Source organism: Manis pentadactyla, chromosome 1, assembly GCF_030020395.1.
Source record: "Manis pentadactyla isolate mManPen7 chromosome 1, mManPen7.hap1, whole genome shotgun sequence".
NCBI lineage: Eukaryota > Metazoa > Chordata > Mammalia > Pholidota > Manidae > Manis > Manis pentadactyla.
The window spans coordinates 1,114,946-1,137,807 of NC_080019.1; the positions used below are offsets into that span (position 1 = coordinate 1,114,946).

Below are 22,862 nucleotides of genomic sequence, written 5' to 3' on the forward strand. Positions count from 1 at the left end.
GTTCTGAGCTGTATCCCTCTTGTTATGCCAATAACATACTGTTTCAGTTACTATAGCTTTGTAATATAGTATGAAATGAGGGAGTGTAATGACGCCAGCTTTGTTGTTCTTTTTCAAGATTGCTTTGGCTCTTTAGGCTCTCTCTTGTTTCCATACAAATTTTAGGGTTCTTTATTCTGTTTCTGGGAAAAATGCCATTAGAATTTTGAGAAGAGATTGCATTGAATCTGTGGATTGCTTTGGGTTGTATAGACATTTTAATAATATTGAGTTACCACTTGGTGAGTGTGGATTATCTTTCCATTTATTTGTGTCTTCTTCAATTTCTTTCATTACCTGTTTTTTAGTTTTCAATATACAAGTATTTCATCTCCTTGGTTAAATTTATTCCTAGGTATTTTATTCTTTTAGATGCAAACATAAATGAGATTGTTTTCTTAATTACTCTTTCTTATAGTTCATTATAAGTATATAGAAACACAAAGGATTTTTATATATTGATTTTGTATCCTGAACCTTTACTGAATTTATAGATTTAACAGTTTTTCAGTGGAGTCTTATAGGGTTTTCTACACATACCATCTTCAAATAGTCACAGTGTTACCTCTCCCTTTCCAATTTTTATGTCATTTGCTTCTTTTTCTAGCCTAATTGCTCTAGCTAGGACTTCCAATACTGTGTTGAATAAAAATGGTGAGAGTTGGCATCCTTGTCTTCTTCCTGATCTTAGAGGAAAAGCTTTTAGCTTTTCTCTGTAAAGCATGATGTTAGCTGTGGGCTTGTTATACCCTTTATTATTGTTGAGGTATGTTCCCTCTATACCCATGTTGCTGAAAGTTTTTATCAGAAGTGGATGTTGAATTTTGTCAAATGCTTTTTCTTTATCTATTGAGATTGTCGTATAGTTTTTATTCCTCATTTTGTTAATATGGTACATCACATTGAAAGATTTGCAGTAGGAACCACTTTTGCATCCCTGGAATAACTCCCTCTTGATCATGGCATATGACCCTTTTCACTTATTGTTGAATTCTGTTTGCTAATATTTTGAGGATCTGTGCATCTATGTTCATCAGGGATATTGGCCTATAGTTTTCTTGTAGTGTCCTTGTCTGGTTTTGGTATCAGGGTAACGCTGACCTCTTAAAATGAGTTTGGGAGAGTTCCCTCCTCTTCTATTTTTTTGAAGACTTTGAGAAAGGTAGGTATTAATTCTTCATTGAATGTTTGCTAGAGTTCACCAGCGAAGCTATCTGGCCCTGGATTTTGTGTCGTGGGAGATTTTTGATTACTGATTCAGTCCCTTACTAATAATCAGTCTGCTCAGATTTTCTGTTTCTTCATGATTCAGTGTTGGTAGGTTGTATGTTTCTAGGAATTTATCCATTTCTCCTAAGTTATACAATTTGTTGGTATGTAATTGTTCATAGTCATTTCTTATGATCCTTTTATCCCTGTGGTATCTCTTTCATTTATAATTTTCTTTTCAGTTTAGCTAAAGACTTGTCAGTTTTGTTTCTCTCTTCAGGGAGCTTGCTCTTAGTTTCACTGATCTTCTCTTTTGCCTTTTAAATCTCTATTTCATTTATTTCTGCTCTAATCTTTATTATTTCCTCCTATTAACTTTGGGTTTGGTTTGTTCTTCTTTTAGTTCTTAAGGTATAAAGTTAGGTTATTTATTTGAGACTTTTCTTGTTTCTTGAGGTAGACATTTATCACTATGAACTCTCTTTTAGAGCTGCTTTTGCTGCACCCTACAAATTTTGGTGTGTCATATTTCTATTTTCACTTGTTTCAAGGTATTTTTAAATTTCTCCCTTGACTGCTTTTTTCTACCCATTAATTGTTTAGTAGCATTATGTTTAATCTCCACATATTTATGAATTTTCATTTTCTTCTTGTGATAAGTACCATTGTGGTAAAAAAAAGAGCCTCGATATGATTTCTATCCTATTTAATTCATTAACACTTGTTTTGTGGTCCGACATATGATCTATCCCAGAAAATATTCCATGTACACTTAAGAAAAATGTTCATTCTGTTGCTTTTGGATGGTATGTTCTCAATATATCTGTTAAGTCTATCTGGTCTTTTGTGTCATTTAAGGCCAATGTTTCCTTATATTCTGTCTGGATGACCTACCCATTCATTCAAGTGGGATAGTAAAGTCCCTACTACTATTGCATTGCTATATTTCTCCCTTTAGGTCTGTTAATATTCACTTTATATGTATTTAGGTGAATGCATAAATATTTACAAATATTATATCGTCTTGTTGGATTGATCCCTTTATCATTATGTAACACCATCTTTTTCTTTTCTTATAGTCTTTGTTTTAAAGTCTGTTTTGACTGATACAAATATAGCTGTACCAGCTTTTTTTTGGTTTCCACTTACGTGGAATACTTGGATCTCTTTGGTCTAAGTCTGTGTGTTTCTGAACAGATCAGTAGGCTATCATGGTTACCTTTGGGGTCAAATAGATATTCAAATAATCTTGAGTCTCTTGTGGCCAGACCGTAGATGGCTCATATTTTTTTTTATCCATTCAGCCATTCTATCTTTTGATTGGAGGGTTTCGACCAGTTACATTTAAAGTAGTTATTAAAAGGTATGTACCTTTTGCAGCTTTGGTAATTGTTTTTGGCCGTTTTTGTAGTTTCTCTCCATTCCTTTCCTCTTCTCTTGCTCTCTTCCCTTGTGGTTTGATGGCTCTTTATTCGTATGTTCATATTCCTTTCTCTTTGGCTCTTTATTCATATATTTATATTCCTTTCTCTTTCTTCTTAGTGTATTTGCTATAGATTTTTGCCCTGTGGTTACAATCAGACTTACATATAATAACCTATATCTATAACATTCTATTTTAAGTTGATAACAACTTAAGTTTGATCCCATTCTAAAACTCAACAGTTTTACTCCATACCTCCACATTTTAGTTTTTGATGTCACATTTTACATCTTTTTACCTTGTGTACCCTTTAATTAATTATCATGATCATAGTTATTTTTACTACTTTTGCCTTTTAATCTTCATATTACGTTTATAAATGATTATCCATTACATTTGCTATAAACTTACATTTCCAGTGAGATTATTCTTTCATAAGTTTTCTTGTTACTAATTAGCACCTTTTATTTTCAGCTCAACAAAGTCCCTTTAACATTCCTTTCAAGACTGGTATAGTGGTGATGAACCCCTTCAGCTTTTGTTTGTCTGGAAAACTTTCTCCTTCAATTCTGAATAATAACTTTTCTGGGTAGAGTATTCTTGGAAGTTCTTTCAGCACTTTGAATACATCATGCTGCCCACCCTGGCCTGCAAAGTTTCTGCTAAAAAATCAGCCAATAGTCTTATGCAAGTCCACTGTTCATTAAAAATTGTTTCCTCTTGCTGCTTATAATGTACCTTTTACTTATCAAGGTATCATTAATATACACTCTTATGGAAGTTTCACATGAAAAACAGTGTGGTTATTACATTCACCCTTATTATCGAGTCCCCCCCATACCCCACTGCAGTCACTGTCCATCAGTGTAGTAAAATGCCAGAGTCCCTATTCGTCTTCTCTGTGCTACACTGTCTTCCCCATGATCCCCCACACCATGTGTACTAAACATAATACCTCTCAATCCCCTTCTCCCTCCCTCCCCACCTGCCCTCCCTCACCCCTCCCCTTTGGTAACCACTACAGTACATTTTTAAATAGTTTAAATTGTATATGAATACTGAACATAAAGTAATATATCCTATTTTTATAGTTAAGATAATAAGCATTCCGAGAAACTCCATTGTTTTAGTATTATAGCCAACCTGACATAAAGGTTAATAAGTTGGAGCAAAAAAAAGGCCTGGGTTTGAATTCCAGTTCTACCATTAATTAGATGCCTTGAGCAAGTGATGTAATCTATCTGTGCTTAGTTTCTCCATTTGTAAAATGAAGGTAATAATACCATGTATCTCACAGCATGGTCACAACAATTCAGTGAGTCACCTTCAGTTGGCACTTAGATCAGTGCCCGGCACAGAGCAAATCCTATATAAAGGTTCATATAGTCTTTGGACAAAAAAGACAGTGATAAGTGAGACCCAGTACTCCTGAATCACAAGCAAGTGAAAAGTCTTACAGGAATAAGGAGTAAGGCCCACTACCATCCTGGCATCTCTACATCTCTGCCAACATTCTCGATGACATCCTGTGCCATATTTAGACACATAATATCAGATCATCATCATCTTGGGCTAAGAAGCTAACAAGCCTGTCTCTAGGAGTGAATAAATCCAAAATGTTTGAAAATACATGGTTGTACACAAAGGAATATTTTCCAGTCTCTATTCTAGAGTCTGTATGTTTCCTGAGGTGAGAGCTGTTCAGGAAGTGTCCCAGCACCTTTGTTTTTTGCACATCAAAAATATAAATGTATATTCCTTTTCAATTTGTTTCCTGTAATCTCTCTATCAAAAAAGAGTACAAATAAGTAGATGTTTGATAATTTACTTCTCCTCCACTGCCAGTAACTTAGGCTTTTTTGTTCAGTGAATCAAGAATGGATTTAAAAATAAAATATAATGTCTGTGAGAACTTTTAAAAGGATGCTTGTGGAAGTTCCACACAAAGAAATCCATTTCATAATAGCATTTAAAAGCTCATGGATCCCTAAGGAACCAGGGAACATTTACCTTGAATATCCTTCTGAATAGAGAAGAGGAACAGATGTGAGATGAGGACGCAGAACAATGTCTGTACTGTAAGAGCAGACCAGCAAAATGGTCTATAATGATTTCATTTACTCGTTTCATTCATGTGGAGCGATCCCAGTAATGAAATGTCTCTTTAGCCCATCTTTTCAACAATTTATATATTTAGAATTTGATCCATGTGTCTCTACTTTTTCAGGTTCACAGTCCAACCTCGTATCTCTGCCGACCTGATGGAACTACTTCTGCCTACTTTCCTCCTGTTTTTACAAAGGTCTGACATCTGCAAGTCTCATTCTCTGTGTCTGCTTCAGTCCTTGAATTCCATCACATGTGGCTTCTGTGTAGCAGTCTTTAAAAATTAAAATGAAGAGATCAGTAGGCTCTCATGGTTACCTTTGGGTAGCTATTCAGATAACTGCTGTGTGACTGTTATCCCATGAGGGGTCTGAGCAGTGTGGGCGTGGGCAGTGATGTGATAGAGTTTAAAATGGAGTGGAAAGAAGACAGAAATAAAATAAGACAAAATGCTACATAGGAAGTTGCTTGGGAGAGACAGAAAGTTTCATAAAAATGAAAAAAAAAAGATTGACCTATTTTCAATTTGTTCTAAGTTGGTGTTTTGCATTGCAAAGCTGAATGACACCCATTTCCTCAGTCAACTGCTCAACTCAGAAATTGTTCCATATAGTATTCTTCTCCTTCCCCCCAGTTTTTTTTTTGAGATTCTGTCTGGATGAATTTGAGAAAATTATAAAACTTTATTGAAAGACATTTAAATAGGCCAAAATAAATGGAGAGAGATACCATGTCTGCAGACTGCAAGATGGTAAAGAAGTCAATAATCCCAGATTAATCTATAGCTTTAATGCAAATCTAGCTAAAACTCCAAAAGGTTCCTTGTTTTTATTTATGTGCTTAATGGAGAACTTGGCAATTTGATTCTAAAAGTTGTGTAGGAGAAAAAATGGCTAAGAGTAAGTGTCAGGACACTCCTAAATGAAGAAAATAAGTTGGTGGTAAGAAAGGCATGGGATCTGTCCTCTGAGATACAAAGCCTCACTAAAGGAATAGTTAGGATAGCACGGCACAGGCGTAAGGCTGGGCAAATCGGCAGGTGCAGAGCCACAGACCCCCCAGTACCTGCAGAAGCCTGCAGACCACTGGGTAAAGAGTGAGTTCTTCAGCAGAGGTAAAAAAAAATACTCGACTGGACTCCTAGCTCACACTTTTCACAAAAATATATCCCAGTTAAACTAAAGACAAATGTGAAAAGCAAATCTGTAAACTTCTGCAAGGCAGTGGAGGGAAGCATCTTGATTGTCTTCCTGTTGGGAATGATTGTTTTTCTTCTGAGCCAGTCTGCATCTAACCTTATAAAGATTTTTTCACAGAGTATTTACTGTAGGACACAGGTGACAAATGACAATAGCTGGCAACTTTGGGAGTCCCCTCCTGACAGACTACCAGGAAAAGGTGTTGTAGAACCTACAAAAACTGTTACTGTGGTCAGTGAGGTCACCGTGTGCTCAGGACAGGAAACATTTATAAGTGGGTGGACAGCTTGCATTATACAGAGTTTTAGAGCTTTTCACAAGAGTTTTGTGAGCTCATCCCCAGGAAGTTCTATGTTACCTGGTGTGTTATTGCCCAAGACATGGTTGATTTTGGGGTGCCAGGGCCCAGTGTATCTCTCATTTTAAGCAAATAAATTCTGTGTTGGTGGCACCAGGGTAAGAAAAGAGGATGTGGGATTTTGCTTTCCCTGCCCACAGCGCCTCACCTTGGTGGGCCAGCATGTGGGAACATTCCAGAATTCCTCCTGGGCACTAGGACAGGTCCTCAGAACCTGGGCACCTCCACCGTCCCCAAAAGACTACGTGGCATTCTATGTGTGAACCCCACAATTTAATAAAAGAAAAGTAAAACCAGATTCTACATTATACAAAGCTTGATCTAAAGATGATACCAGATGGCAAAGTGACTGAAGCGCCGAGCACGCCTCGCTGGGCATCTCCCGCCCCTTCTGCTCTGGCCTCTGGACTGCAGAGCATCTCCGTTTCTGCAGAATCATTTCCTTGCCTGAGTCTGCATTACCCTCTTCCCTTTGGGCAGCTTCTCTCCCTGCTCTGCTGGCTCCTTATTGGCCTGGATTCTCGTTTTGGAAGGCAGGTTTAGAAACTAAATCTGCTCATCTCCCTTGTAACTCAGACCAGCTTTTGCTGCATCACCCTGCCCATCTCCTTTGGCCTTTCTCTTGGGCATGATGGGGGCAGAGGATGCAGGCGGACTCTGTCCGTCCACGAGGCTCCTCCACCCGGGACTCTGGAGAAGAAGCGCAGGCTTCACGGCTGGTCAGAGGCAGAGCCTGTGCTTCTGCCTGGGGCGACCGGGCTTTGCTGGGGCAGCAGGACTGGTGTGGACTGTGGGACTGTGGGACTGTGGACAGTGGGAACTCGTGTGATGACGGGAGAACAGCTAGTCTCATGTGACATTTCTTCCCAAGTAGCTGACCCTTCCAAGGAATCATAATATCAAGCAGGCTCGATGTACGATAGCAGAGGCCTTTATGTTGACCCTAAAATGCCCCGGGATCCCAAAGCCCCCCCGAGGGATGGTCCCGTGCAGCCTCTAGAAGCTCAGCTCCCAGTCTCCCTAGGGTTCCTCACGTTCCTGCGTCTCCTCAGGATGTGCTGTGTTCAACTATGGCTTTTGTCAAGATAAAAATATTTGCCCCAGGAGGAGGCACATTGTAATCCTGTAATGGCTATGGAGTTTTGACTACTTTAGGCCCTTAGAATCTACACGTTAACATCTTTTGACTTGACGATATTTGAAGAAAATGTATAATCCTGTAAATAAATCCAGATCCCCTTTAGTGCCTGGAAGCTTGAACATGAAAAATGTTGGTATACCATTTGTCATCTACCGCGAATGGTTTCCTGGACAAGCCTTGGGGGCATTTAATTACTAATTCATGCAGGGTGGACCCCATGAGTGACACTTGTCCTGCTGTGATCCATTAAATCATCTCTTCTCTAGACACAATCACAGAGTTTAAGAGTCGCTTTAAAACCAGAGACTTCCTCCATTTGGAAATAAGCCAGGTGAAAGAATGCAGTCAGGATTGGTTTAATGACCTTAACCTTTTCACTTAAAAAGAAGAGTTAGCAGCGAGGGCCATCCTTAGGACCTCATGATAGACGGCTGTAGCTCCACCCACCTGCCAGGACCCCCACAGAGCTTTCCCACCGTCCCCACAGGCTTGGTTTTCCCAGCACACCGTTTGTTGTCACTTCCAATAATCTTAAAAAACAAAACAGAAGAAACACTTCTTAAGGTGAATTTGGTTGCTTTTTGTTGATATATCAGTGGACTGCTCTATCAGATTTGAACTATTAAGAGTTCTGCATGCCCTATATAAGACCTAAGACTCTCTAGTCAAAAGTTCACATAGTCAAAAAGCTGAAGTAGTCCCATTGCTAAGTAATCCTGGAGGAGGAAGGTAGAGAGAGGATGCATGTTAGGGAACTATTAATCTTGCAGTATTTAGTAACAGGTGTAAAAGCTTTACCTCTTTGCATCCATGAAGGCAAATTAATTTCTAATCTGTTAGGTTGTAAAAATTTATTGGCCTGGAGTTGGAGTCGGGTGCAGGTAACAGGATAACAGCAGGGGAGGAGGAAATGAAGGTCAAGAGGGGGGATGCCAAATGTTTTTACTCAGAACCTCAAAATGAGAAAATACCAAAACACCTTATCTTAACAAACCTGACATACGGCACCAGTGGGCACACGTGGCAGGTGTATGTGAATGGGTGCAAGCTCGTGAAAACACATGTATACCTTTCTTTTCTTCCTGTCTAACTGGTGTGTATTTGGTTCACATGGAGTATACTTGGTTTAAGAACTTTGCATTTTACCAGCTTTCTCCTAAATGTAGATAATGATAGGTAGCAACTGTTCTCATAAAATTCCATAAGTGCAAAAGATGTAATAAATTTGTAGGCAGGCCCAAAATTCCTATAGGCCCGGTGCTAAACCTTACTTATTTCATTACATGGAGACTGAAAAGCTAATGACCCAGGGGCTTGAAGGTGATTATCCTGAGTTAGTGGGAATTATTTAGTGATGCAAGGCCTGTGTTTTCTCCTCTAAGATTTGGAAGTTTTCTTCTCTGTTGTGAAATCATGAGAGCACCACAGAGTCTCATGACAGTGTCTTCTTGGATTTCAGGAGCTGCAGGACACAGCCACCTCAGAGGGGCAGGTGGTGGTTCTGGAGTGCCGGGTCCGAGGAGCTCCCCCTTTGCAGGTCAAGTGGTTCCGACAAGGGAGTGAAATCCAAGACTCGCCTGATTTCAGAATTCTACAGAAAAGTAAGGAGAGGTGCCCATTTTCCCAAATCCAACCATTTTCTTCTGTCAAGCTCCCAAAAGTCCTAGAAGGGTTTAGTCATCAGATGAATCGATTTCTGTTTTCAAGAGTGGGGAGGCCGGGTATCTGCAGGTGTCCAGTGCCCAGTAAGTTGAAGATGTGCTGTTTAATTCTAGAGCCTTTGAAAAAATGCACATATATATTTGAACTAACATTGGGCAAATGATTTGGGGAGGTTTACAGCCTCCTGTACGTCTGCCTTGAATTGCAGTTTTAAAAACTTTCTAGTGTAAGCTGTTACTGGAATTTGTGTTTCTGTAGTTACAGAAATAATAAATTGATTGTTTCTTTATCTCTTTTGTCTAAGAAGTTTTCTATAACATTTCTTCAGACGTGTGCTAGACAAGGTTATAGGGAGGGAAGTTTGTTATTAATGGAACCCCATTCTAATACTCTGTTTTATTTTTTTCTCGTGGGGCAAACAGAACCTAGATCTACAGCTGAACCTGGTAAGAAGCTTTTTCTTTTTTCCCTCTGGTAATGTATCTTTTGGGTTTCAATAGTTCTTTGTTTCTGTTTTAAAGCCATAAGAGGAACAATGTTTTTGCAGTTCCCTGGAAATGTGAAACCCCTTAAAGACAGTATCTTCTTTATTATGGGGTCTGTACGCTGCATTTTACATCAGCTTCTTTATTAGTAAAACATTAACTTCCATTCAAACAAGAACATCAAGCTCGGTGACTTAGGCTTTTTAAAGTGTAGCCTTTTAGATTCAGAAAGCAAACTAAAGTAATGATGAAAAAATCCTCCTAAACTTCCAGTAGAAAAGAACCATTTGCTGCATCCTCCTACTGACTAACGCCCACTGATACCTCGACCCCGGCTTGCAGAGCAGCCGGAGGGTAAGCGAAAGTGACCCCATGCCCGCTCACTGTAGGCCCTGAGCTGTCAGCGTTCACTGCTGCACAAGCGCGAAGAAAGTCATCCTGCCCTGAGATTTCTTAATTACCAGGTCATGTGACCTCATCCGCGCGCTGTGCTGCCCAGAAGCATCGGGTCCGACTGCCCTCCTCCTCATGCTTCTCGGATATTTATGGCTCCTCATGGACCAAAACAATGTTTGGCAGAGACAAAACATTCCTGGGTCAGGGCGTCCACAGTGCATTCCCCTCGAGGTGACTCTCTCCTGGGTGTTTCCCGTCCTCTAAGTCACCAGCCTCACTCACTCCTTACAAAGGGTAGGAGACAAATCCGTGCCTCTTCTTCAGCGTCAGGCGGGCCCTGCCGCCCTGTCCCGTAGGGCTGAGGCCCGGCTCCATGCTCTCTGGGGCTGGGAGGTTGTCTCGGGCTACCTCAGCCCCGGTCCCTGTCGAGCAGCCTGTGACCCCGTCAGAAACAGAGGCTGCGGATGCCGAGGGAGCAGCCGGAGTTGGTCTGCTGCCTTCCTGCCCTGCGTTCCAAGCAGAGCGTGCTGCCCCATTTAACGTGTCAGTCACCCTCCAAACTGCAGCTTTCTGAACCGAGGAAACACGCTTCTCATTCTGTCTGTAGTTCTTCACATAAAATTTAGTAATGCCGGTTCTCTGATACGTGGACCTTCAGACCTCGGCCTGTGGTATGAGCTAATATGGAAACCCTTTAGGGAGTCAGGCTACAGCTTCAATAGATAGACAGGGAGGGAGGGAGGGAGGAAACTGCTCTTATCTACAAGAAAGTAGTTTAAAGTTTCTTTGTTTAAAAAATATGATCATAGACTTTATGTGAAAAAACTATGGAGCAATTTATGTCTATTGATACTTTATATACAAATAAAAATAAAATCTTGGGCCAAAGTTCCTAAAAGCATTATTACTGAGATGGACTAAGATTGCTTTGGAGGTTGTACTTTATATTCTGTGTGAATTCATGTGACTCTTTTTCATCATGTTCTTACCCATTGTTGGCAAGGATGAATATCCAGTTTCCTGCGGCTGATGATGGAAAATCACAAACCAACCATCATCCAAAAATTCAAATCACTGGTCAGAAACTGCATAGTTTAGTCTTTGAGTACATGTTCAAAAATGGAAAACGCTCGATGTCCTGGCTAAGAAGGAAGCAGTTGGATGAAGGGGGAACTGGACTGGCCCAGCTCCCCAGCCTCTGTCCTCTCGCCCCTCACACCACAGCCACTCTGTTTCAGTTACAGTTTTCTTTTTTGCTTCTAGAATATAGTTTCTATCATGAATTATTTAATGAAATTAGTCCTCAGCAGCGACATGGAATAATCTGATGGTAGAACTCACATGCCTTTTAGGTCAATGTGGTAAAACCAAGGAGGCAGTAGCAAGATATGGCAGGCCTTCCTTTAAACCCTGAGTCCTAGCAACATGTAAAAGAGTTTCTCTTCCCCATGTTCTCTGCATTTTCTTATATTTCTTTTCCCTTTAGTTTGATCTGAAAGAATTTAAGAAAACATGCTCCTTTGCTCCAACCACAGTAATAACATCTGCTGAAAACAAATATTTTCTTAGTACAGAAATATTTCAAGCAAATCCATAAATAAGAGAAAAAAAACACAGTGGAGACAGGAGCTATTAAAAATAAAACACAGCTAGCTTTCCCTGACCTCCAACAATTTCTCCACAATGCTCTTTGCTGTGACACTGTTAGAATCACTCCTTGCCCGTCCACAGTGGGGCTGTGAAATGCTCTGCTTCAGGAAATCTGCAATCGGTGAGTAGCATTAAAGTCTGTGATCATGTTTTTTAAACAAAGAAACTTTAAACACATAAATGACTATTCAAGTTCCTGCTTACTTGAGTTGCTGTAAGAACTTAAGAGCAAATGTTCAGATGTATTTGTAATAAACAGCATTCTGGCGTCCCTGGCATACAGGTAAGACTGTGACTACTAGTAGCCAAGTGTTACCTTACACTGACTTTGAAGTTGACCGTTGACATTGTCGAGGGAAAAGCCACAGTATGTACTGAAGTGTTTACTTTCCTCAAACGGCCTGACTGACTCTGATATCCAGGAGACAATGAACTGCTCAGCCCTACAAGACTTATGGAAGAGCTGGCTTCCCTGAAAGCTGCTTTTTTAGCCACTGTTGGGTGGAGAGGAGGAGGCCAGACATGATTGCAGCACATCTGAGGCAAGAGATGAATCGTATAGGACTGGGCCAGTGTGTTTTCCAAACGCTAGAACATAAATAGCCTTTGAAATTCAGGGACATGTCTGAGCATTCAGTTTCTGTCACCCCTCCCCTGCCTGCGCTGCCTGGCCTCAGGGTCTCCCCTCCCTCTCGCTCGCTCCTCCCCTTCCTCCTTTCCTCCTTCTGTTCCTCTCTTTCTCTATTTCCCTCCTCATCCTTCTTTATTTATTCTTTTAATTTTTCTTTTTTCTCTTCTCTCCATTCTCCATCCTCCTATTTATGTGTAAGATGTTTTAAAGCTCTGGAAATAAAACTGAAACTCACTAGTACCTACATATAATTCCAGCAGGGTTAGATATTTAGATAAAGAGGGGACTAGCAGAGTCCCTCCCAGTGCATTTGTGCAACTGAAACAGGTTTTTCTTGTCACTACTGTGTTGTATCTGTCTAATGTGTTTTACACTCCCTTCTCTGTCTAGACAGAAGTCAGCTTGCATCACAAATCTTTTCAGACTGTTTTGTGAATTAATAGCTAGTCAGCTTGCTTAAGACCAACATCCGTTTGTCATATTACCTGTTCTGGCCTCCTTCTTTGACATTCTGACTTTACAGATTGAAACCTTCAAAGACTAGTCTGGGGGCATGGAAGGCACAAGAGACTCATTTGACAGCTGTTAATACTCAGGCTCTTACTCATCTGTCTGGAAACAGCCACAAACCATACTGAGTTACTCTTATAGCATTGTCTAATGGTGGCCAAAATCAAAACACAGAAAGTGTCCTATAGTTAAGGAATTAGACATGTAATGGTGCCTTCTATTTCAATACAGATCTTTGCTAATCAATGCCACCCACTGTCCGAGATCTGGTTTAGTGGATCCATATTTGGAATCTGTGATTCAGAAGGTCAAGTAAATTGTACTTTGTTAAACATACTAAGGTGTATGCTGAGTTGTAGGAGGGCAGTTTATTGAGATCCCTGTAGATCATGCATAGTTAAAAAGTTAATGCAAATAAATCTAGGTTAAGATGGTGGGTTTAGCAAAAGTGGGTTGTGTAAAACCTGTGGCTCCAGATTGCGTGGTGGGCGGCCGTGGGGCGCCACACCACATGGACACGGGGTCTGCGATGTGTGGGATTTCTGACCCAAACAGTGACACAGCACCAGGTAGGTAAGACTGCTGTGCTTGAATAGTTCAGAGCTTCAACATCAGACTGTCACACCTCATTCTTTTCTGTGACATCATACCTTTGGGAAGCTGAGTTTTTGATGTGTGCATGATAAAAAGCAAATGTCACACGGAAGCCAAAGTGGAGAGGAGGTGAGGCTGGCTGTGTCCATCCTGCTTGTCCAAAGAGTTGTGCAGTGCTCAGCAGAGGCACACGCCCCTGACTAGGTGTGGTTATTTAAGGATAAAGTAGTATGTTTCTTTCGATTTATGTGTATTTTCTTCAGACTTGTGAAAACCTAAGCACTTATTAAATTCTTTGGAAATAACTGCTGAACAATTGAACCTGCAAGGTGTGTCTTTGGCTTGGGGCCACCACAGAGCAGCCACGGGGACGCTTGGGCTCCTGTGGACCAGGGAGGCGTGGCTCAGTCTCAGGAAAAGGTGGGAAGACCTTTATCCACACTGAATCACATCTTTTTTACTTTAGCCCAGAGTTCTTTTTTTATCAGTTGTGTTTGCAAAACCCTGTGGTTTGGAGGGTAAAAGCTGGATTTATTTTTCATGAGGCTGGACCTCAAAGGGGGGAAGATGGCTGTGAAGGAAGACATTTCTGAAAATGTCCCCTATAACCCTAAGGACCTAGTAATATTATCCTTGCTGCCTCATCAGTTCATAAGTTTCTGCAAACGCAATAGTTTCCTTGGGATTTAACCAGCTGTTAGGTATGTCCAAGAGCTTGAATGAAATTCAGGGCTGACTTCTGAAAGAGATTTATGTGTTAAGTAATTTTTAAGTAACTGTAAAAAAGAAAAACAGGATTTATCATCACCAAAAATAGTTTCCAATTTAGTAATTTATTGTATGCCCTCAAATCAAAACCTTTCATTTAGGAAAATTAATTAAAATCAATCATAATTAGAATTATTAGTAACTTGAAATTTTTCCATTTTTAAAACTGGACAGTTTTTTAATACAGGTTAGCAAGCCTCTAACTCCCTTTGTTTAACACAAGCAGTCATTCTGTGATTTCTGTTCCTCACCAAGATGTATTTTACTGATGTCTTAAAGGTCTTTGCTCAAGTAAGATGCTACCAGATGAAAATTCAATATTATAATCTGGCTCAGCTCATTTCCTCATGACTTTCTTCACTTTTATAATGTCAGGACCATACAAGCTATGATGCTCCTTTGTCCCAACAAAATGTGAGCCTATTGTCACATTTGGATGAAATTTTTTAAGAGAAGAAAACCTGAACAACACCAGGCACAGGACTAAATTATATCTAGTAAAAATCACTGAGATGTAGCAATGCATGAAGATTACTCAAAGAGCACCCCAGTGCTTTTACATGTTTCTTTTCTTGTTTTGTAGTTTGTAACCTTTTCTAGATGTTTTGTCAGTCATCAACTCTATGCATGAATTTAACTTTCTAAGCAATAGAAGTTTTCCGGAAAATTCATATAAAATGAATTTTGTTCAATCAAATTTGAAACAGTCTTTCTGTAGAGCAAATGTTTGCTCTTTTTTCCCCACAAACTAAATTTTACCCATTTATTCAAGAAGGCTTACAGAGAGCCTGCTTGGTAGATGCTGACATCTGCTTGCCACCACTTGTTATTTCTTATCTTTTTGGTACTAGCCATCCTAACTGGTGTGGGGTGGTATCTCATTGTGATTTTGATTTGCATTTCCCTGATGATTAGCGATGTGGAGCATCTTTTCTTGTGTCTGTTGGCTGTCTGGATGTCTTCTCAAAGGGCCCTCTGTACTAGGGCAACTAATAAGAGCAAAACTAAAAAGAAGAAAAAAATCACAAAATCATAATAACATAAGAAGGAACTCTAAAACTGTCAAGATCATCACAAAAACCACCTTAGATCATTCCTGCTCGATAAGGTATTTAGCCTGTTTTAAATGTAGGTTTCAAGGCACAGAGTTTGTGTGTATGGGCCAGGCATTCCCAGGTGCTGAACAAGCAATGGGCGTTTCTGTGTCTGCAGAAACTCTGCCTTCCCAGGTGTGAACAGCCCAGGTTGGAGAGCAGACCGAGCCTGGGAAAGCCGCCCAGGGATGTGGGCGGTGGCTGCCAGGTGCTGCTGAGAGCGGGGATGGCCCTGCACCTCCCAGCAGCACCTGCTGGACAGGACAGAGGTGACTGACCTCTGCCTGAGGCCCATCGCTCCGAGGACACCCGTCCCCACATCTCAAAAGACTGAGCTGTTTGTTTCTTCTGATGCCAGCGTGTTCACGCGGCTGTGTTCTTTGCCCGGGCTTGTGATCCAGACCCCTGCATCTTGGATCTTAGAGGATATGGATCCCATCTGCCTGTGCAGACAGATTTCTGGTGAATTATTTGGATACTAAGAGTTACTAGATGTTCAGATGCAGAAACTTGTTTCCTATCTTGAATCTTTTGTTACCTCATTTTATATTGGGATTCTGTTTCCTGAACCAGGAAAAAATACAGAACTACTAGAGAGGCTTCGTGCTCTAGGGAAAAGAAGCTTCTTCTGTGGCAGGGGCCCACCCTTACTATTTTGGCTTTAATGCTCATTAACCATGAGAATCACTTTGGAGTTACCTGAGCAGATGGGGATTTGGGCTAGTCACTCTCTGAAGTCCTTTATAGCACTGATGTTACAAATCGTTTACTCTGCTCTGGGTCAGTGCATGTTTAACTCATTCTGGAACCACATGTATTCAGTTAAAAAATTCCAACCCCTGTACCTTTCCAGATACATCTCACTTTCCAAATGATTAATCTTATGTGAAGCTTCAACTTGAATTATTTCCACGCTTTTTATCTTCTTCAATTGGAAAGCCAAAAACTGTGTACAGTATAGTAAAAAAAAAAACAGGATTACCTCATGCTCTCTCTGTTATTCTATTGTTTTCCTTCTATTCAGTGACCCTTTTAATCAAATAAATGTGTACTGTAGACATATCAGTATCTCTCAAACCTTTACCTGAAAAGCCTTTTCTTAATAAAGGACTCACTGATATTTATTGCATCAGGAACTATGCTAGGTCCTAGAGGGCAGCGTTTTTAAACTACTGGTTGCGACCTATGAAAGTGGGTGACAACCACCACTGTTTCAAAGTAAAATAATAAAATAGAACATAGTTGGACTCACATCCTATAATAAGTTTAAGTATTGTTTTGTGAAACTTTCATTCCAGTTATACATGTGTATGTATTAATATACATGACTGAATCAGATATAAATGTAATTCTTTCTTTGGGTTCCAATCAAAAACATTTGAAAATCAGTTTTTTAGGACAAAGTCCTGTATACTTTCCTGATGATGAAAATGATCTGGAAAGCACGTTTTTGAAAAACTCCTTGGCCCCCTGACTCCCGGTCTCCTGCATCAGCCTCTAGAGGAAAAAGAGGACAGGCCAAGGTGACCAACACTTAGCAAGAGCCCCAGATGGTTCTGCAGCCCCGCAGGCCTGGGAAACACCACCAAGATTCAGGATTCAGAAAGTCGACGGCAGTCTCCACCCGGACTTACCTGCCCCGCCCACCCACAGCCCACTCCTACGGAGGAGCTGAGGCGTCTACTCAAATTTAAACAATAGTTATCTTGAGGTCCTTGACTGTATGTCAAGGGTCACATGTAAGATAGAAATAAAGGGAGAGCAACACAGAGCCCTGCCTATTCTGTAATCGTAAATTATTTTTTTATCCTTGAGTTTTTCTTTATCTTTTTCAATAAAAATCACTGATTTAAAAATATCAAAATAGTACCAATACATGTTGTACTTCATAGTCACACCATGTGTCCATGGCTCCCCAGGCCCATGACGTGTCCTGAGACGGAGGGCTTCTGTGCCAACTGAGATGAACAGAGACAAGGGGTGCCTGAGTTGCACCTTCCTTCCCTGTTACACCATAGCTGCCTGTTTTATGGGCTGTGGTCATAATTTGAGCATTGTTCCTGGAAATGCATTATTGAAATTATAAACCAGCATATAACCTGGGCTCAGAACTTAAAATTTTCCTTTTGTTACCATCAACACTGTAGCATTAGAAGTGGATATTCTGCTAACGTTGAACACAATTGGCTTTGTTTTCCACTTGTGTAACCCTGGGAAAGCAAGAAAATCCTGCAGAGTGCTATCATGTAAATCCCTGTTTGCCCTGAGCATACCAAAGGTGTCATGTCAAAGTCGGCTTTGATCACAAAATCTAAAAACATGACTTACTCAGTGGTGAAGCAGGAAGTGAGCTGTCAGGTTCAGCTCATCTTGAGTCAAAGGAGGCCAGTGTGGCCATACGCAAACATTTCATGCCCAAAGAAGTTTCCAGGTAATTGTTAAAAGAAGGGCTGAGTTTTTATCATCCAGTTTTTTTTCCTATTTTCCAGGACGAGAAGTCTGCAGGGATAACATAATTTCAAATTTTACTTCATTTGAAATAAAGCAACAACATTTTAACTCAAAGCATCTTGTAATTGAAATAAATACCATTGACAGATTGCCTGGAATATAATGGAAGCTTTTACTTTTCATTTTATATTTAATTTGTATACTTTTGCATTCATTATTTTTATTTGTGTTTTCAAATGAAGATATTTGAAGATCCCTTAAGCAGATGAAAATCGTTTTATTATAAGGTATCACTTCTAACCAGTCAGCACTATTTTCTAAGTGTTTACCACAAAATATGTTTTGAAGCATATTTGCTAATTTACATTATTGGTGGCTGAATTGAGAGAAGACACATTACAAGTCTGAAGTTTGCCCTTAGAGGTGTCACATAAAGAAGCTGGAAAAGAAGCCTTTTCTCATCACCAGTTAAGTCAGTCAGCTGTTGCTATGCAGGGCAGCACCTGGAAAGTCAGAGGCTGAAAGCGGCAACCGTTTGCCCAGTTTGTGGTTCTGTGGGTCACGCTCGGCTGGGCCTCGGCTGGGTGGCTCCCGGCTCTGCACCAGCTTGCTCTGAGGTGCACTCACTTGGCGTGGCTGTGCGCAGCTCCCAGGCTGGCTAGGAATGCGCTAGTCTTGTCTGGTCTCTGTTGCGATGACTTTTCTCAGCCCTGCGGGGTCTCTTCCTCCTGCACAGCCTTACTTACCTGGGGGTTCAGCAGGGCTCCAGAGATGGAGCAGGAGTGAGCAAGCCCCTGGGAGGTTTCCTCAGTGTCCCCTCCACCACATTCTAGCTCAAAGCCCCTCGCAAAGCAGGCCCAAGTCCAAGGGCTGTGCCAACTGACGGAAGGGTTTGCAGTCACATTATAAAGGGGCAATGGAAGCACTGCAGCCATTTTTGTAAAAAAATCTTCACTATGAAGTCTCATTATTACTGCCCACCTAGTTGGTAGATAATCAATAGTCTCTTAGGGAATCAGAATTATATCACTTTCTTAATATTTACCAATGTTATCATCTTTATTTCACTGATACAACATAGATAATTATTCCATTTAAAAATAGTCAGTACACTCTGCATCTAGCTTCTTCCCATAGTAATAGCTGACATTGGCTGGCTGCAAAGCATCATTTGTAACCAGTCAAGTCCTAAGCACAGGGCACGTCAGATCACCAGCAAAGACGGTCACCAGGAGGAGTCAGGAGCCCAACTTGGCTCAACTTGTGATTTTACCACTTACTAACTGTGACCCTGGGAAAACCAGTCAGCCTTCTTGTGCTTTAGTGTCCTACCTGTAAAATAGGCCAGTGATAATACATGTAGTTCCTAAGGTCAACATGAGGGGAAATCTAATCTGTTTGTGCTGGTGACAGTCCTGTAGCCTGGTAAGGGCCCTGCAGCTGTCAGCTCTTGCCTTGCTCGTGTAACCTTGCGGTGGTCAACCTTACGTGTCAGGGTGGGAAGTTCTATTACTGTCTATTATCCTTTATTATGGTAGTAATAGTGTTGCAGATAAGAGCACTGAAATTCGAGGAGGTAGACCAAGTCACAGGGACCCTTACGCAGCCCTGGCAGCTGGTCCGACTTGGAGCTTTTCTTGCTGCAGCGTAACAGCTTCCAGAAAACCATGGGCAGGTCATCTACAGAGCAGGTTCTTTTCTTCCAGCGTCAGCATTTCAGAGAAGCTTCATTTCCCCACTAACAGCTTCTCGGTTGAGCAGAAGTGAGAGGTGGCTGCGCTGTACTTGAAAGAACCTCTGTATGCGCTCCAGTAAACCAGGCAGGAGCACGTGGAGCTGGCTCTGCTGGCGATGTCCACACACCCAGGGCTGAGGTGCACACTGTGCAGATATCTGTTTCAGCCTCACAGTCACCCCAGGAGGAATATATATATATTTGGTATTATTAATGTACAATTACATGAGCAACATTATGGTTACTAGACTCCCCCAATTATCAAGGCCCCACCACATGCCCCATTAGAGTCACTGTCCATCAACGTAGTAAGATGCTATAAAATCACTACTTGTCTTCTCTGTCTCTCTGCCTTCTCCATGCCCCCCCTACATTATGTGTGCTAATCGTAATGCCCCCTTTACCCCCTTATCCCTCCCTTCCCACCCATCCTCCCCAGTCTCTTTTCCTTTGGTAACTGTCAGTTGGGTTCTGTGAGTCTGCTGCTGTTTTGCTCCTTCAGTTTTTTCTTTGTTCTTATACTCCACAGATGAGTGAAATTATTTGATACTTGTCTTTCTCCACCTGGCTTATTTCCCTGAGCATAATACCCTCTAGCTCCATCCATGTTGTTGCAAATGGTAGGATTTGTTTTCTTCTTATGGCTGATTAATATCCATTGTGTATATGTACCACATCTTCTTTATCCATTCATCTACTGATGGACACTTAGGTTGCTTCCATTTCTTGGCTATTGTAAATAGTGTTGCGATAAACATAGGGGTGCAAATGTCTTTTTCAAACTGGGCTCCTGCATTCTTATGGTAAATTCCTAGGAGTGGAATTCTTGGGTCAAATGGAATTTCTATTTTTAGTTTTTTGAGGATCCTCCATACTGCTTTCTACAATGGTTGAACTAATTTACATTCCCACCAGCAGTGTAGGAGGGTTCCCCTTTCTCTACATCCTCGCCAACATTTATTGTTGTTTGTGTTTTTGGATGTTGGCTGTCCTAACTGGTGTGAGGTGATTTCTCATTATGGTTTTAATTTGCATTTCTCTGATAATTAGCGATGTGGAGCATCTTTTCATGTGCCTATTGGCCATCCAAATTTCTTCTTTGGAACAGAGAACTGTCTGTTCAGCTCCTCTGCCCATTTTTTAATTGGATTATTTGCTTTTGTTTGTTGAAGTGCATGAGCTCTTTATATATTTGGATATCAACCCTTTATTAGACATGTCATTTATGAATATATTCCCAGGAGGAATATCTTATCCCCATTTTATATAGAGTAAACCCTGGTGGCCAAGGCTGACCTCGTCCAGAATCACAGCAAATGGGTCCAACTTCAAAGCTCTTGCCGCTAGGTTGAACTGGTAGCTTCACTGTAAAGAGACTCTACTGTGAATGCTTTGTAAAATGATTCTGTGATAATTGTTACCTCAGTTGCCTGTTTTAGAAAGCAGAGGGGTCTGACTTCTTCAAGGTGGCTTCAGGATTTCACTCTGATGTGTTGCTCTGTTCTCACCTCCAGAGGAGATCTGTACCCTCGTCATCGCCGAGACCTTCCCAGAAGACGCAGGGGTCTTCACGTGCTCAGCAAGGAATGACCACGGATTGGTAACGAGCACGGCCCAGCTGGTGGTCACCGCAGGTATGTGAAGTGAAGCACACTGGCTGTCCGGGCACCTGGTGGCACACCACTGCGGAAAGAGGCCCGAGGGTGCCCTACCTGTAGGAATACTTGCTGCCACTCCAGGAGCCACCCTGACAATTCAGGTTTTGTTATGAAACAAAGGTTATGGGGGCGGCGATGGGCAAGACAAGGAGGGCCATGGAGCAGGGGAGTGCATGCGGGCTGTTCAGTGTCGTGCAGTCTTGGTTTTGGAAACAGAGCTGTTCCCTGACATCCTTATGCTGGCCCAGAATTGTGCTCACATCAGATCGTGCCTCTGCACCACAGGTGCAGGGACCACTCCCGGCGCTGCCAGCACAAGATTGGGAGACTCGTGCACCAATAAGTCACTGTTTGACCTACTATGGAAGCTTCTGGAAAAGTAATACAAGATACACCTAATGTAGTTTCAGAAGAGCTGTAAAGCCCCCCAAGAAATCAAATTCCATTGAAGGTGGAATATCACTCTGATATTAAAACCGAAAGCAATATACTGTTAATACCATTATTCAAAAATACCTAAATGTTTTTTAAACTCAGAAACTTACCACTAGGGGAGACAACATGAAACAGCTTTTTTGTTTATTTTCTTTCAATTTTAGTTGTCTATATTCTGCTATTACTAATAGCTTATTTTTATTGCCTCATCCGTTACTTACTTTGTAACAGTTTTCAAAGGTCTCTCTGACCAAGCCTGGCCCCTGGTACGCAGGGTAGGGAATCGGTAAATGGATTGTTGGCTGTGTGAGACGGACGTGAGAATGGCTGATCTACACTGGATGTCTTTAGAGTGAGAACTCAGTGCTAGGTGGCAGCAGAGGCACAAACAGAACTGGCTTCAGGCTGTCAGGATGGGGTTGTAAATGCTTTTTCATCTTACTCAAGAAAAGAAAAGGTAAAGGTCGCCTCCCTGGTGGAGCAGCCGGTGAGCAAAGGAAGCACAGGCCTGGCTGGCTGGCGTAGGCAGGGGCCTTGCTTTGCACTGAAGGCTGCCGTGCTTACGGCCTAGACCATTGCCAACCCATGACGTGGCTGGGGCTCTGGACCCCAGGGTCTGCGCTGCAGAGGCTGGCAGGCGTTCCCACTGCCAGTGAGGGTGAGTCTGCTATAGGCCAGACTTAACAAGGATTTCTGGGCTTTCAGTTGCTCATAATTATCATTTTTTAGTGCATTCCAGGAGTTCTGCTGGGCTTGGGGCAAGGTGAGGCTCCAAAGGCAACACGGGCACCTCTCAGATGCTCTCAGGTGCTGACAGTACCAGTGAACGTGTCCTGGTACCACACTACAGCTGTGGCCATCGTCAGCTTGGAAACGACATCTATCTGTGAGGTCACAGCGCATGTCACATAGACTCAGAGCTTTGCCCTCCATGCCTTTGAGTAGATGGGGTCCCCTCTGCCTAACACAGAAAAGCTTTATGCCTGGAGCCGTTGCCAGACTGTCAGATCTGAGGGCTGGACTGTGAGAGGAAGAACCTGTAATATTGACACTGTTGGTATTGTCCTTCTGTACCAAGTTTGGCTTTAAATCTTGTTTGAAATTTCTGACTGAGCTGGTAGCTGGTCTCTCCACTTGTGGGCCCGACTGGGAAGGGGAACAGGGGAATCACTGAAAATGAACTTGGGAGAACCAGGCCCTCCAGGTAGCTTTGCTTCCATATCAGATGTGAGCAGCCCGTACCTCTTCCTTCACGACTCACGGGGCACAAGGGATGCTCAGGCTGTCTGTGACAGCTGGGGACAACAGGAGTGATAGC

The 22,862-nt window shown here is 41.7% G+C and overlaps 1 protein-coding gene across 7 annotated transcripts in view; it reads left to right on the top strand.

Moving 5' to 3' along the window:
- The window catches only part of PALLD (palladin, cytoskeletal associated protein), a 315,678-nt gene that overhangs the window by 145,792 nt on the left and 147,024 nt on the right, over positions 1-22,862 (top strand). For all 7 annotated transcript variants that reach the window (XM_036890918.2, XM_036890924.2, XM_057501197.1 and 4 more), the window contains exons 5-8: positions 4,899-4,973; positions 8,935-9,076; positions 9,560-9,583; positions 20,966-21,085. In XM_036890918.2, coding sequence (XP_036746813.2) covers positions 4,899-4,973; positions 8,935-9,076; positions 9,560-9,583; positions 20,966-21,085 — 361 coding nt within the window. The remainder of the gene's footprint in view (positions 1-4,898; positions 4,974-8,934; positions 9,077-9,559; positions 9,584-20,965; positions 21,086-22,862) is intronic.